The 14521-nt window shown below is 46.8% G+C and overlaps 2 protein-coding genes across 3 annotated transcripts in view; one reads left to right on the top strand and one right to left on the bottom strand.

Moving 5' to 3' along the window:
* The first annotated feature begins 751 nt into the window (after positions 1-751).
* mettl3 (methyltransferase like 3) lies at positions 752-5668 on the top strand. The gene is made up of 11 exons (XM_084461207.1): positions 752-887; positions 1230-1420; positions 1566-2021; positions 2367-2542; positions 2970-3183; positions 3443-3630; positions 3812-3850; positions 4289-4397; positions 4482-4547; positions 5055-5167; positions 5428-5668. Exons 1-11 carry the CDS (start codon positions 785-787, stop codon positions 5537-5539), a joined length of 1767 nt encoding a protein of 588 aa, XP_084317333.1. The 5' UTR covers positions 752-784; the 3' UTR covers positions 5540-5668.
* A 2083-nt stretch (positions 5669-7751) lies between these two features.
* The window catches only part of LOC311328101 (uncharacterized protein), a 15250-nt gene continuing 8480 nt past the window's right edge, over positions 7752-14521 (bottom strand). For both annotated transcript variants that reach the window (XM_084461227.1, XM_084461226.1), the window contains exons 2-3: positions 8826-8924; positions 7752-7988 (exon numbers count right to left, since the gene is read on the bottom strand). In XM_084461227.1, the coding sequence (XP_084317353.1) occupies positions 7828-7988; positions 8826-8910 (246 nt within the window). In that variant the 5' untranslated portion in view covers positions 8911-8924 and the 3' untranslated portion in view covers positions 7752-7827. The remainder of the gene's footprint in view (positions 7989-8825; positions 8925-14521) is intronic.

The raw sequence follows: 14521 nt of genomic DNA on the forward strand, positions 1-14521 counted from the left end.
TATATATATATATACAGTATATACGTATATATACTGTATATATATATTAAAAAAAAATATATACAGTATATATACGTATATATGATTAACCATACAGTGAGGTTTCATCATAGAGTTCTCAAGCTTCTTCTTCATCTGCTAGATCCACGCTTTTCACAAAGACAGTAAATTGTCCCCAAATATTTTCAAACTTATTTAATTTCCCTTTCCTTATATACGTTAGACTTTCTAATGGTAGAGTTATTAACATTTGTCTGAGCCAATGTGTACTTACTACATTGCCACAGATGATTTATTTATTTAGTAGAATATAGAACTAACGTTACGTTACATTTTGTTATGAACTTACATAGAAGGGAATAATATAATAATAATAATATATGCAGCTCAATTAGAGCACTTTTGTCCCTCCATGTTCTGTCCTCAGACTTGTTTTCACGGAAGTCGTCGGTGACCGGAAACGTGTCCATCCTCCAAACCCATCCGACTTATCTCCGCGCTCTCATTGGCTCCGTGAAATCTCTAAACGTCTCTCTTTGCACACAAATGACGTTCTTTGTATAATTATGGCACCAGTTTGCAATTATATACCAGTAATGCGGTTTGAGTGGCGTTTTATACATTTGTCTTGCCCTATTTTTATTATTATTTATATCGTCAAATCTTGTTCCGGGCACACGGAACCATTGTTGTAGCTGTAACGCGTTGCCGCCGGTTAGCTGGCGAATGCAAGAGACCCTGACCGCCGATTTTAACTTTACAACCACATTCACACTGTCTCGACATGTCGGATACGTGGAGCAGCATCCAGGCACACAAGAAGCAGCTGGACTCGCTGCGAGAGAGACTCCAACGGCGCCGGAAAGACCCTACCCAGCTCTCTGGAGGTACGGAGGCTGGGAAGGTTATTCAACAAGGCCAGCTTCATTTCTGAAACACTTCCTACAGATGGGTGTTGGTTGGCAGTGGCGAACTACCTTAGGATGATTCGTTATTTTGCTCATAGTCACTCGCTGTCAGACTGTAATAACGATCTAGTGATGAGGCCAGGAGGAAGTTTAGTCTAAATAGAACAAGCTACGTTAAGTAGGTAGGATATCAATATAACCGTGTGATCTGGAAGAGATCACCCTTCATCACTGGTAGTTTGCCATGATTCTGATGTGATCAATCAATCAATCAAAGCTTTCATACCCAGAGGCAACACAATGATCTCTCTCTTGTCCCAGACGTGGGTGGCAGCTCCGAAGGGGCGACAGCCAGGAGTGACAGCCCAGGGCCATCGGTCCAGAGTCCCCAACAGGAGGAGACAGAGCGCCCTCCGGACCCCGAACTAGAGAAGAGGCTGCTGGGATATCTATCGGACCTGAGCCTCTCGCTGCCCACGGATTCACTGACCATCACCAATGACCTCAAGACGGTGAGCGCAAATTGAGCCCAGGGAGATTTTGTATGTTTTTTTTGTTGCATCAGGCAAGGAGAGAGGGAGAGATGTACTTATTTGTTTACCCTCTCCCTCAATCTCTCATCCTAACCCTATGATGTTATAATTTTCTCCTTCACAGTCTGAAACTCCTGTCCCCCATGGCTGCATCCAGAGTCTGCTCCTCAAGTTCTCTGCCCAGGAGCTGATAGAAGTCCGGCAGCCCTCCGTGGCCTCTTCGTCTTCCACCTCTTCCTCCACTCTCGTTGTGTCCGTGGACCACACAAAACTCTGGGCCATGATTGGGGGCGGAGCGGTAGCCCAGAGGGCGGGAGTCAAGAGGAAAGCAGAGGACCAAATTCACCATAAAAGGCCGCCAGGCTCCTCCCCGTCCCTACAGACACCGCCCTCCCCTCCACCCACATCCTCCATCTCTCTGGCGCCTGCCTCCTCCTCCCAGATGGCCGGCTCTTCAGGGGGTGGAGGGGGTGGAGCAGATAAGAAGGGCAGGGCCAGTAAGAGTCAGTCGTCCCACCTGGACATGGAGATCGAGAGCCTCCTGAACCAACAGTCCACCAAGGAGCAACAGTGCAAGAAGGTAAGATGGGGGGAATGTGGGGTGGAGGAGAAGAGAGGGGAAAGAAAGAGAGTGTCCATTGTAATTACATCCTATCCTGATTAGGGCTGAGTATCGAGTCGAATTTCAAGAATCGATTCGATTACGGTTCACAAGGTTCAGAATCGATTATCACGATTCGATTTGATTCGTTTATAAAAGATTGATTTTGGGATTCATGAATCGATTCTGAATCGATGAATCGATTTTTTGAACCCAGCCCTAATCCTGATACTCGTCGTGTGTGTGTGTGTGTGTGTGTGTGTGCGTGCGCGCGTGTGTGTGTGTGCGTGCGTGTGTGTGTGTGTGTATCTCTGCCTCCCATAGGTGAGCAGAGAGATCTTGGAGTTGCTGAACACCAGCACAGCCAAGGAACAGTCCATCGTCGAAAAGTTTCGGTCACGCGGTCGAGCTCAGGTCCAGGAATTCTGCGACCACGGGACCAAGGAGGAGTGCGCGAGATCCGGGGACCCTCCCCAGCCCTGCACCAAGCTGCACTTCAGGTCAGCGCTGCTAAATGGTCTTCAAAACCTGGTCTTCCCAATTCAATCTTTTATCCAATGATCCGGACAATCCGCGTATAGATAATCTAATCACCTCGACTATCACTGAACATTCAACTAACTGTCCACTTATTCTAACCTTCATCTTAACCAGTTGCTGCATTTCAACAGGGTTGAAGAATTTGAAGTTGATTTGTGGACCATCTACTATATATATATAAAGGACCCCTCAAATTAGTTTCCCTAGAGCATCCATCCTCCAAGTCCGGACTCCGGTCCGGATCTGGCCCGAACCACAACTATCTCTGGACTACTTTTCTAGTGTAGCTAAAATGGCATGTTCAAAAGTGGTCGAAAGAAAAGTCGACGGTGAAAATAGGCAATTCAAAGATTAATTAAGATGACTGTCTTTTCACTTGTCACTCAGGCGCATCATCAACAAGCACACGGACGAGAGCCTGGGCGACTGCTCCTTCCTCAACACCTGCTTCCACATGGACACCTGCAAGTACGTCCACTACGAGATCGACGCTCCGCCCGAGATCGAAGGGGGTCTCCTGGGCCAGCCGGCAGGGGCGGCCGAGCTGGGCTTACACCAGGGAGACACCGACAGCAACGTGGGGAAACTCTTCCCCTCCCAGGTGAGAAGGGAGAGAGAGGGAAAGGAGACGAAGGGAGTGATTTGGGTTTGCTAGGATCTCTATTCTCACAATCACAACCGCTCTTCGACTACTCTTTAAATCCAGATTTTGTTTTTCTACCTTACAAGTTGTTATGGTCCATAACGACTTGGCTATCTAGACAGCATGTAGACGAATTTCCCTTTCGAAATAGGACTTTAACTACGACTGATAAAGTTATATTGTATTGATTTGCATAAACTTTCTGTCCCTTCCCCAGTGGATCAACTGTGACATCCGCTACCTTGACGTGTCCATCCTGGGGAAGTTTGCGGTGGTGATGGCCGACCCTCCCTGGGACATCCACATGGAGCTGCCGTACGGGACGCTGACGGACGACGAGATGAGGAAGCTCCACATCCCTCTGCTGCAGGACGACGGCTTCCTCTTCCTCTGGGTGACTGGCAGGTGGGGACCGCCAATCGGATCCCAGTATTGGAAGACAGCGGCGGATACGATGGGGGAGAATTGATTTAGGAGTTTCCATTGTAGTGATTGTCTTGGTGTCTGAGTATTGATGCTGTACCGTTGTTTTTTTATGGTCTGCCATGTTGCAAATGTTATTAATTTGCCTGTTTCATCTCAACAGGGCAATGGAGTTGGGCAGAGAATGTCTCAGTCTTTGGGGGTAAGTTTCTCTCTCTATCCTGTAAATGGTAAATGGTAAATGGACTGCACTTATATAGCGCTTTTCCACCTTAGCGGCACTCAAAGCGCTTTACAATGGCCTCTCATTCACCCATTCACACACACATTCACACACCAATGGCGGTAGCTGCCATGCAAGGTGCTAACCTGCTCATTGGGAGCAATTTGGGGTTAGGTGTCTCGCTCAAGGACACTTCGACATGTGGACAGTCGGAGCTGGGATTCGAACCGCTGACCCTTCGATCACTGAACGACCCGCTCTACCAACTGAGCTACAGGACCCTGTAGATCCACTTTACCTACAGTAGTGTACTCAGGTGCTACTATTATATGTATCTGTTTAATCTGGGTTCATTGCCCCCTCTCTCTTTATCCCTCTGTCTTGCTCTCTCTCTCTATGTCTCTCTTTCCTACTCAGCTATGACCGTGTGGATGAGATCATCTGGGTGAAGACCAACCAGCTGCAGAGAATCATCCGTACTGGGAGGACTGGTCACTGGCTCAACCACGGGAAGGAGCACTGTTTGGTGAGTGTGTGTGCGCGTCTATTTGTGCATAATGTGTGTGTGTGTGTGTGTTTCTGACCGATATGTGTGTGTGTTTCTGTCCAGGTTGGCGTGAAGGGAAACCCACAGGGTTTCAACAGAGGGCTGGACTGTGACGTCATCGTGGCCGAGGTGAAGGGTCAAAGCCGTTAAACTCATTTCATGTTTTATTTTGTCCTATAATTTCCATCCTCCTTAAAGTCGCACTGAAACGGACGTTTGAGATCATCTAACTTCCGTAGTTTGACGTATTTCCGACGCAAACAAGCTATGAGGGTGGGACATATGTTTAGAAGAATTTGATTGGAACATTGACAAGTGGACGGGTTTTAAGAACTTTAGACAGATTCGATAGAAGGATAGCGTTGATTGACGGGTGGATGTCGTGAGATTATTGGCCTAAAATCTAAGGTACCTGTTGTCGTCATTGCACGTGACCTACCGTTTTCCAGGAAGTAAGAAATTATATACTTTGATATAAGATTACAACAAAAGAGAATTTTGTAAAAAATGTTGGCATACATCGTTGAATAGCTGAACACTATGACTAATTATGTGAACCAAAATGGGACAGAATGCTTTTTTCATTTCAGTGCGACTTTAAACCTTCTCCTCCCTTTTTCTCACCTCCTCTCTCAGGTCCGCTCGACCAGTCACAAGCCGGATGAGATCTATGGGATGATTGAGAGACTCTCCCCCGGGACCAGGAAGATAGAGCTCTTTGGTCGACCACACAACGTCCAGCCCAACTGGTAAGTGTGTGTGTGTGTGTGTGTGTGTGTGTGTAGGAGTGAGTTGTGTGTGTGTGTTATTAAGATGATTGGGAGGAAAATAACAGCTGATGCAGAAAACGCAGTTCATGTTTGGGAAGAAGTCTAATTGGTTGTTTGTTTGTGTATTTGTTGTCCTTCACTCATTGTAATCTCTCTCTCTCTCTCTCTCTCTCATCCTCTCTCTCTCTCTCACCCATCCTCTCTCTCTCTCTCACCCATCCTCTCTCTCCCTCTTCCAGGGTCACCCTTGGTAACCAGCTGGATGGCATTCACCTGTTGGATCCTGATGTCGTGGCTCGCTTCAAGAAGCGCTACCCTGACGGGGTCATCTCCAAACCCAAGAACATGTAACGACCAAATATGGCCGTCATCTCCTGTCCCGTGTCATGTGATGAACTGAGTATCCAATCACAACCCCGGAGATGAGACGGACTTCCTGGTCAACTATGCCCCTCCATGTTAGGTTATGTCCTTTTTCATAATTATTTTTGTACCAATTTCAATTTGTTGTTTTTTCAGTAAAAAACTCTCCGGCGAATGGATGGTTTGTCATTTTGGTCACAAAAGGCGAGAGAGAGATGAGAACGACTCCTATGAATAACTTTCACTATCATTCCAGTGTGTAATGTATCTAAACTATGATTTTAAGGTCCCCCATTATGCTTATTTTCAACAAGCTAGGTCTCTGGGTTCCCAAAACATGACTTTGAATATTTTTGCTGAAAATACCACTCAGATGAATCATTCTAGAGTGCTTCTGTACCCCTCTGTTTGAGTCCTGTTCTGGATACAGCGTTTCTCTGTTTCTGTAGCTTTAATACAAATGAGCTTCTTCTCTCCACCCTCACTCTGTCCGTGCCTCCAGAAGTTCAAACAATGCAAATGCAGCAGGATGGTTAGTTAACCATTTTTCCAACTTTTTTTTTTTCCACATGTGGGGTGGTACAATTCTAATGAGTCCTGCTCTGACATCAGAACAGGAAGCAAATCTGATTGGCTTGTTGAGTTACATGTTTCTGAATTTGGCTGCTCACACAAAATTGACTTCTTATTTCACAGTTTGTGTTAATAAGCCCATCAGAGACCTAAATGTGCACAACCACTGGACATGTGAGCTTTTCATAGTGGATGAGGACCTTTAGTGAATGTGTTGTGTGGGATGTAAATACATTTCACTCTAATTGCAACAAAGAAACAACAAAACCATGGTCACTTTCCATGTTTGTATTATGAACTTGTTAGTACACTTGTCCATCTCCTTGACAACAGGAATAGAGTACACAAAGTAAGAAAATAGCCATTTCTTTTGGGGATTCTTTTACATTCAAACTAAAATTAGAAAATTGGTCAAAATATTGACATTTGGATTTTCGTGGACATTTCAGTCGTTGGCGATCATTTACATTCGTTCCATCATATGCTTCAAAGCCTGTCAGTCATTCTTTTACACTACAATCTTGTCCGTATTTGAAAACTAGCTCTACAGTTTGTATAAAAATACATATAAAATGCAATTAGAAGAGAAAAGGTATTAGGCTACTCTGGAAATAATAACTAGGTAAGGGACGGGGAGGTTAACCCAAATCAACCACCAAAATATGAAATGTCTTCTGTTTATTGTAATGGCTGATTCATTAATGTTATTCCTGTGGTGCTTCTTCCTCCCAAAAGCTATAGAGAGAAATGCATGCATTAACGAGGATGGTCCCGTTTGTAGCACAAACGGTAAACGCACTCCGTCAACTTAGGCAGGGTAGCACAAAAATGATCGACCGACATCTCCGTGTTTTGAAACGTTAAGAAACAATAAGGCACAAACTTATTGCGGTGTCATTACAGCCAACGGACAACTGAGCTGAATGATCATTCAGATTATCTTTCTGACAACCTATCTGATCTCTGTCCAATGGCGGTCAGTGCACCAGCTCTGTTTTTGCATTGCTCAGCCAGTATACATAATTTAGACGTTCGTTGTAGTTAAGTAATCTTTAACTTTATCAAACAACCTCAGTAACATCCAGTTTTTACTCTTAAAACTGGTAAACTACCAACCCTGACCACCTTACCACCCTCCAAACAACAACTTTATTCCAACAACAAAGTAAGAAAGGTGGGATACAATTATAAAGGGAGGAATTAAAAGCTCCAAATAAAAAAAGAAGATAATGCACTTGGTTGGTAATGATGGTGTAAACGATCTTCGTTTATCCTCCTCACGTCGTGCAGCCAATCAGAGACCTCCCTCAGTAGTGTACCAAGGAGACAATCGCAGTAACTTCTCTAAGAGTACACCCACTTACTTCTTGGGATGCTACTACACTACTGGCCTCCCTGTGTTGGTAACAATATCAGTCCCCAACACCAGGACAGGCTTTCACAGTCACTGTCAGGGGGCATGGGGTGACAGGGGACTGTCGGGGGGCATAAGGGGTGGCAGGGGACTGTCGGGGGGCATGGGGTGGCAGGGGGCATGGGGTGGCAGGGGACTGTCAGGGGGCATGGGGTGACAGGGGACTGTCAGGGGGCATGGGGTGGCAGGGGGCATAAGGGGTGGCAGGGGACTGTCGGGGGGCATGGGGTGGCAGGGGGCATGGGGTGACAGGGGACTGTCCACGAGGAGGAGGAGGAAGCTTCTGTCCTCAGTTGGTGGCGTCGACAGCGTTGACGTTGCTGTCCATCTGGTGTCTGAAAGAGAGGCGGGCCTTGGTGGAGAAGTAGATCTGGGAGCCCCTCTGGCTGCCCAGCCCCTCCCCCTCACTGCTCCAGGACGCCGTGGACGACAGGCGCGGCTTTATCTCCTCTATCGGCATTGAGGGGAGGGATGAGAGGAGGGAAGGGATGAGGGGAGGGAAGGGATGAAGGGAAGGGCATATGGAGAGATAGGGATGAGGGAAGGGGTAAGGGATGAATAAATGATTAAGGGAAGGAGGGGTGTGGATGGGGGGGGGGGGGGATCAAAGTTTGTTAATGTTGTTGTAAAGGAAATCGTTGTAAATGAAAATTCCATGTATGCCAATGGTACGTTTAAGCCTTCAGGCTTCATGACTGTGCAATAAGATATTATGGGGGGAAGAACTCTGTCTGTGACAGGTTATATTTAAGCAATAAACCACGAGGGGCCGTGTGTTATAGTGATTTTATAACAGCTAGGGGGCGTTGTTAAAACAAAAATCACTATAACACACGGCCTCTCGTGGTTTATTGCTTTTATACAACGGTTACTACAGCTATTAGTGTAAAATAAACACACAGCAATGTAAAATATTAACATTTATTCAAAACGAAGCATCATTCCCTCAATTCCGCCGAGCAAAATAGTTCCCCTAACAAAAAGGGTTGCCAAGCAACAACTGCAATGCAATGGATCAAATGGGAGGCGCATTAATACTGAAAATGGAATGATATGCGGTCCCAGGTGTGTGTTACAAAGTATTTTAACACGGCTTCCAGCCAATCAGAATCAAGAACCAGAACTAACCGTTGTATAATCTGGGATAACAGGTTGGTTGGTTATACAATATCCTCTGTAACAAGTGTTTGATAATCATGTGCAGAAAGCCAGTGGTCATTAGTGCAACCCCTGGGAACTCTGCATATCTGACATAAACTGGTCATCTGAAGCCTGCAGTTCTCTCACCTTCCTCCGGGGGGCGCTGTCTGCCCTTGCAGCGCTCTTTACAGCGCTTGTAGAAGGGAAAACACTGAAGCGCCTTCACACCCATGGATAACGGGAGATCTGAGGAGAGAGAGAGAGAGAGAGAGAGAGAGAGAGAGAGAGAGAGATAGAGAGAGAGAGAGAGAGAGAGAGAGAGAGAGAGAGAACGGCAGTAAAGCGGGTTAGTCATGCCTAGGAGCATTTAATGTCACTGCTTAGAGGAACATGATTTGCAAACTGGAAACATGTTAAAACACAACCACCACAATCACAGACACAAGTCTAGCCAGGTTGAACAAGTTGTTGCTTAGCAGAACCTCAGCCTCTATCAAAACTTGATTTCAATTGAAAGATGTCTTGTCTGGGATTTGGGATAATAACCCTTGAAAAGAAAGAAAGAAACTTTTTATATAATTTGTCTATATACAATATATTATTTGACCAAACACGATAGACCATTTATTCCTCTGTGTGTGTGTGTGTGTGTGTGTGTGTGTGTGTGTGTGTGTGTGTCTGAGTAGAGAGGCTGATGAAGGCTCTTATCTCATCACAGGGTCAGTGCATAATGGTATTAGCACAGTCTCTCTCAGTGGGGACAAACTGTTCAGTGACACGATAATCTCCTCATGTCCCGCCTGCAGCAGCCCACGGGGGCGCTAGAGGACACCAGACAGGAGACTGCGCAGGAACCTTCCTCTTCCCTCTATACTTCCCTCTATACTTCCCTCCTCTATACTTCCCTCTAAACTTCCCTCCTCTATACTTCCCTCTATACTTCCCTCTTCTATACTTCCCTCTAGACTTCCCTCTAGACTTCCCTCCTCTATACTTCCCTCCTCTATACTTCCCTCCTCTATACTTCCCTCTATACTTCCCTTCTTCCCTCTAGACTTCCCTCCTCTATACTTCCCTCCTCTATACTTCCCTCTATACTTCCCTCTATACTTCCCTTCTTCCCTCTATACTTCCCTCCTCTATACTTCCCTCCTCTATACTTCCCTCCTCTATACTTCCCTTCTTCTTCCCTCTATACTTCCCTTCTTCTTCCCTCTAGACTTCCCTCTATACTTCCCTCTAGACTTCCCTTCTTCTTCCCTCTATACTTCCCTTCTTCTTCCCTCTATACTTCCCTTCTTCTTCCCTCTATACTTCCCTCTATACTTCCCTCTATACTTCCCTCTATACTTCCCTCTATACTTCCCTCCTCTATACTTCCCTCTATACTTCCCTCTATACTTCCCTCCTCTATACTTCCCTCCTCTATACTTCCCTCCTCTATACTTCCCTCCTCTATACTTCCCTCCTCTATACTTCCCTCCTCTATACTTCCCTCCTCTATACTTCCCTCTATACTTCCCTCCTCTATACTTCCCTCCTCTATACTTCCCTCTATACTTCCCTCCTCTATACTTCCCTCTATACTTCCCTCCTCTATACTTCCCTCTATACTTCCCTCCTCTATACTTCCCTCCTCTATACTTCCCTCCTCTATACTTCCCTCCTCTATACTTCCCTCTTCTATACTTCCCTCCTCTATACTTCCCTCCCTCTATACTTCCCTCCTCTATACTTCCCCCCTCTATACTTCCCTCCTCTATACTTCCCTTCTTCCCTCTATACTTCCCTCCTCTATACTTCCCTCTAGACTTCCCTCTTCTATACTTCCCTCTATACTTCCCTCCCTCTATACTTCCCTTCTTCTTCCCTCTATACTTCCCTCCTCTATACTTCCCTTCTTCTTCCCTCTATACTTCCCTCCTCTATACTTCCCTCTATACTTCCCTTCTTCTTCCCTCTATACTTCCCTCTATACTTCCCTTCTTCCCTCTATACTTCCCTTCTTCTTCCCTCTATACTTCCCTCGCTCCCTCCCTCTGTCCTGATCGTCTAATCCGGTGGACGTCAATGGACTCAGAGGCAGAGAAACCGCTAAACCTCTGGTCTGGAACTATGGAGGTCACACACACACACGCACACACACACGCACACACACGCACACACGCACACACACACGCGCGCGCACACACACACACACACACACACACACACGCACACCAACCACATTCTCACACTCTTGATGGACAGGAAGGCAGATCACGCCATACACAATACTGTAGGTGTTACAGTCATATTCTTCCCCCAGGTTTCCTTTCCTGTTGGAGCGGGGACTGTATGTACTGTCCTACATTTTCCCTCACTTTGCCTGTTTCTCATTAACAATGTCCTGGATTGACGGCCGTGCCCCTCCGCCTAGTTTCCCAGATCTATATCGGAGTCCTCGGAGCTCCTTCGTGGCTCTTTGACCTGGACTCTGCTTTAACTGGGGCGGCTGTGGCTCAGGAGGTCAGAGGTCAGGGGCAGGTTCGAACCCTGGCTCCTCCTGTCCACATGTCGGAGTGTCCTTGGGCGAAACACTGAACCCCAGGTTGCTCCCAATGAGCAGGTTAGCACCTTGCATGGCAGCTGCCGCCATTGGTGTGTGAATGTGTGTGTGAATGGGTGAATGAGACGCCATTGTAAAGCGCTTTGGATGAAAGGGATCTATACGCAAGTGCAGTTCATTTATCATTTACTGTTGTTGGCGGTTCTGGTCGGTCTGGATCTTTAAACTGGGTCATCTACTGACTCTCCAATTTCCAGCATCTGCCTCAGGCTGGCCTCTCACGGGCTTTGCTTAGTGTTCAAGTGTCCCCTTTTTGAATGATAAGATAATATATGGCCTCTTTCCATGTTTGAGTGTAATACGTTACTCATTATGGTTGAAGTAGGATATAGTCTAATGCTCACAGACTAAATTCACTTCAAACTTTCTTGACTTTCTACAAAAATATTCCAAACAGTACTATATAACACTAGACTAGTGTTGGTTGAGATGTCTATATATTCAGCCTTTCTTTACTACCAGTGTTTTAATGGTACCTCCCACTCAAACTACTGTGTCCCATACTCTCATAAAGCTCACTCATAAGATTCACAATCATACAGATAGATCAGATTAAATACTTTAATAATCCCTGTGGGGGAAATTAGCGCCAGGTAATCCCCAAATTAGCCCCAGGCTCTTTTAGACTGAGAAGTGGGGGTACTGACATGTTAATGTGTGACAGAAACCCTCTGTCCCCTGTGTGGAGGGTTGTCAGTTCGAATCCCACCTCCTGATTTGTAGCTCACCCACTCTGGCAGCGATATCAGTTTGCTGCTAGCATCAGCAGCAGCTGTCTCATCTTCTCTCTGCCAACTCATGGGTATGAGGTCTCTCTCTCTCTCTCTCTCTCTCTCTCTCTCTCTCCCTCTCTCTCTCTCTCTCTCTCTCTCTCTCTCACCCACCCTGAGGTCACACCCACGGGGGACTCATATCAGCGTGACACCCACGTGGAATAATGTTGTGTGAGATACAGCCTCTGTTTCACATACATTCTCTCTCTTTCTCTTTCCTTCTCTATATCTCTCATTTCCTCCCTCCCTCTCTTTCATTACCCCTTATACTAGCCTATACATCACTCCAGTCATGCACCAGAATACATCTCAAACATGCTTTTGAAACACACCCAGTAGATCGCTGAGGTACTCTGGTACTGAACTCTTAATGGTTCCAGAAGCTAGGAGGACCAAGAGACATGAGCGTTCCCTCGTGTTCCCTCGTTCCCTCGCGTTCCCTCGTTCCCTCACTCCCTATTCCCTATATAGGGTTCACCATGTAGTGGTGAAAATGTAGGGTACATGCACTGTTCCCTGCAAATCAAGGTGAATTGTGGGTAATAAATAGTGGACTATATAGGGAACGAAAATTCCGTGGAGAATTCGGACACTACAAACAAAATGGCTGACGCCCTATATAGTGCACTATAGGGAGCGATTCCGAACACAGCTATGGAAAGACTGCAGCTTTCAGCTTGTGTGCCCCCAGCCTCTGGAATACCCCGTTTGTATTAAATCTTTTTGATTTTAAACTGTTTTTATTAACCATGTATTGCTTCTTAATTGTGTATTGTCTGTTTCTTGTTATAACATACTGTTTTGATTTTTGATTCTGCACAGCACTGTGAATTGCATTTAGTTGTATGAAAATGTGCTACACAAATAAACCTGACCTGACTCAACCCTCTCTCCTCCTCCCCCCCTCCCCTCCCCCCCCCCCCCTCTCCTCCCCCCCCCCTCTCTCTACCACAGATGTAGCTCTGCAATCCAATCCCATTTATACACACAGAGGATCCATTATACCGAGTTAAAGGTTGCTTGGCCATATCCACTTAGATAAAAGTATAGGCTTACCTGACTACTATTGGCTCTCAACATGAGAGACCGATCAATTCAGCCAATCTGGAATTCCTCAGAGCAAAAGGAGAAATGCAGGAGTGTGTGTGCAGGCTGGAATTGCGTGCGCACACACAATTTGTGCTGAAAAGTATTTAGGGGAGAAAACGAACGCACTATTGTATGGGTACAAAGGAGAGAGAACAGAGTAGACAGGAAAAGGCAACTAGTGGTCAGTGGTTCCTGTAGACTGGAGTACACATTGTTCAGGCTTCTTTTCCAGCGCTTTCCGTGGCCGGGAGTTGCATAGAGATCCTAAATTCTTGGTGTATTATTAATAACCTAACGTCGGACACACTCTTTCTCGAGCACGGACGCACACACACACACACACACACACACTTAGCGTGAGTGGATGGTCTAGTTCAGCGTTGAGGAATTTTGGGCCCAGGTCATTATTGGACGAGGAGTTCTGGGCTCTGGCAGCAAACCACCGCTACAGCGCCCAGAACAGAAACAGAAACAGCACCCAGGCAGTCCAGTCAGTCAGCCAGCCAGCCAGTCAACCAGTCAGCCAGTCAACCAGTCAGCCAGTCAGCCAGCCAGTCAGCCAGTCAACCAGTCGGTCAGCCAGTCAATCAGCCAGTCATTCAGTCAGTCAACCAGTCGGTCAGCCAGTCAGTCAGTCAGTCAGTCAGTCAACCAGTCAGCCAGTCAGTCAGTCAGTCAACCAGTCAACCAGTCAGCCAACCAGTCAGTCAACCAGTCAGTCAACCAGTCAGTCAACTAGTCAGTCAACCAGTCAGTCAGCCAGTCAATCAGCTAGTCAGTCAGTCAGTCAACCAGTCGGTCAGCCAGTCAATCAGCCAGTCAGCCAGTCAGTCAGTCAGCCAGTCAGTCAGTCAGCCAGTCAGTCAGTCAGCCAGTCAGTCAGTCAGTCAGTCAGTCAACCAGTCGGTCAGCCAGTCAATCAGCTAGTCAGTCAGTCAACCAGTCAACCAGTCAATCAGCCAGCCAGCCAGTCGGTCAGCCAGTCAACCAGTCGGTCAGCCAGTCAGCCAGTCAGCCAGTCAGTCAGTCAACCAGTCGGTCAGCCAGTCAATCAGCCAGTCAGTCAGCCAGTAAGTAAGTCAGGAAAACAAAGGGAACAGAGTGCCCACATTGAGCCACAGAGAAAGGCTGGGTGGGGGGGCTTTGGCCTGTCTTCAGCGCCCCCCCCCCACCCCCTCTTCCCCTGGCTGTTTTTCTAAGTCCAGCTCTCAGCGGGACCCTGCCCAGAGCACCGCGGGCCGAGAGGGACGTGCAGTGCCGGACAGACGTGAGGGACGCCGCACGCGCGTGTGTGTGTGTGCGCGTGCAGCACGGCGGTGTGTGTTACTCACACTCCAGTGACTGAACCATTTGCAAACAGATTGTGTGTGTGT

This window comes from Borostomias antarcticus (genome assembly GCF_949987555.1).
Source record: "Borostomias antarcticus genome assembly, chromosome: 37".
NCBI classification, from domain to species: domain Eukaryota; kingdom Metazoa; phylum Chordata; class Actinopteri; order Stomiiformes; family Stomiidae; genus Borostomias; species Borostomias antarcticus.

Coding starts and splice junctions, on each gene's coding strand:
- mettl3 (XM_084461207.1), top strand. CDS start 785: ATGTCGGATACGTGGAGCAGCATCCAGGCACACAAGAAGCAGCTGGAC. Junction 3,631..3,811: donor TTCCTCTGGGTGACTGGCAG/GTGGGGACCGCC, acceptor TCATCTCAACAG/GGCAATGGAGTTGGGCAGAG. Junction 5,168..5,427: donor CACAACGTCCAGCCCAACTG/GTAAGTGTGTGT, acceptor TCCCTCTTCCAG/GGTCACCCTTGGTAACCAGC.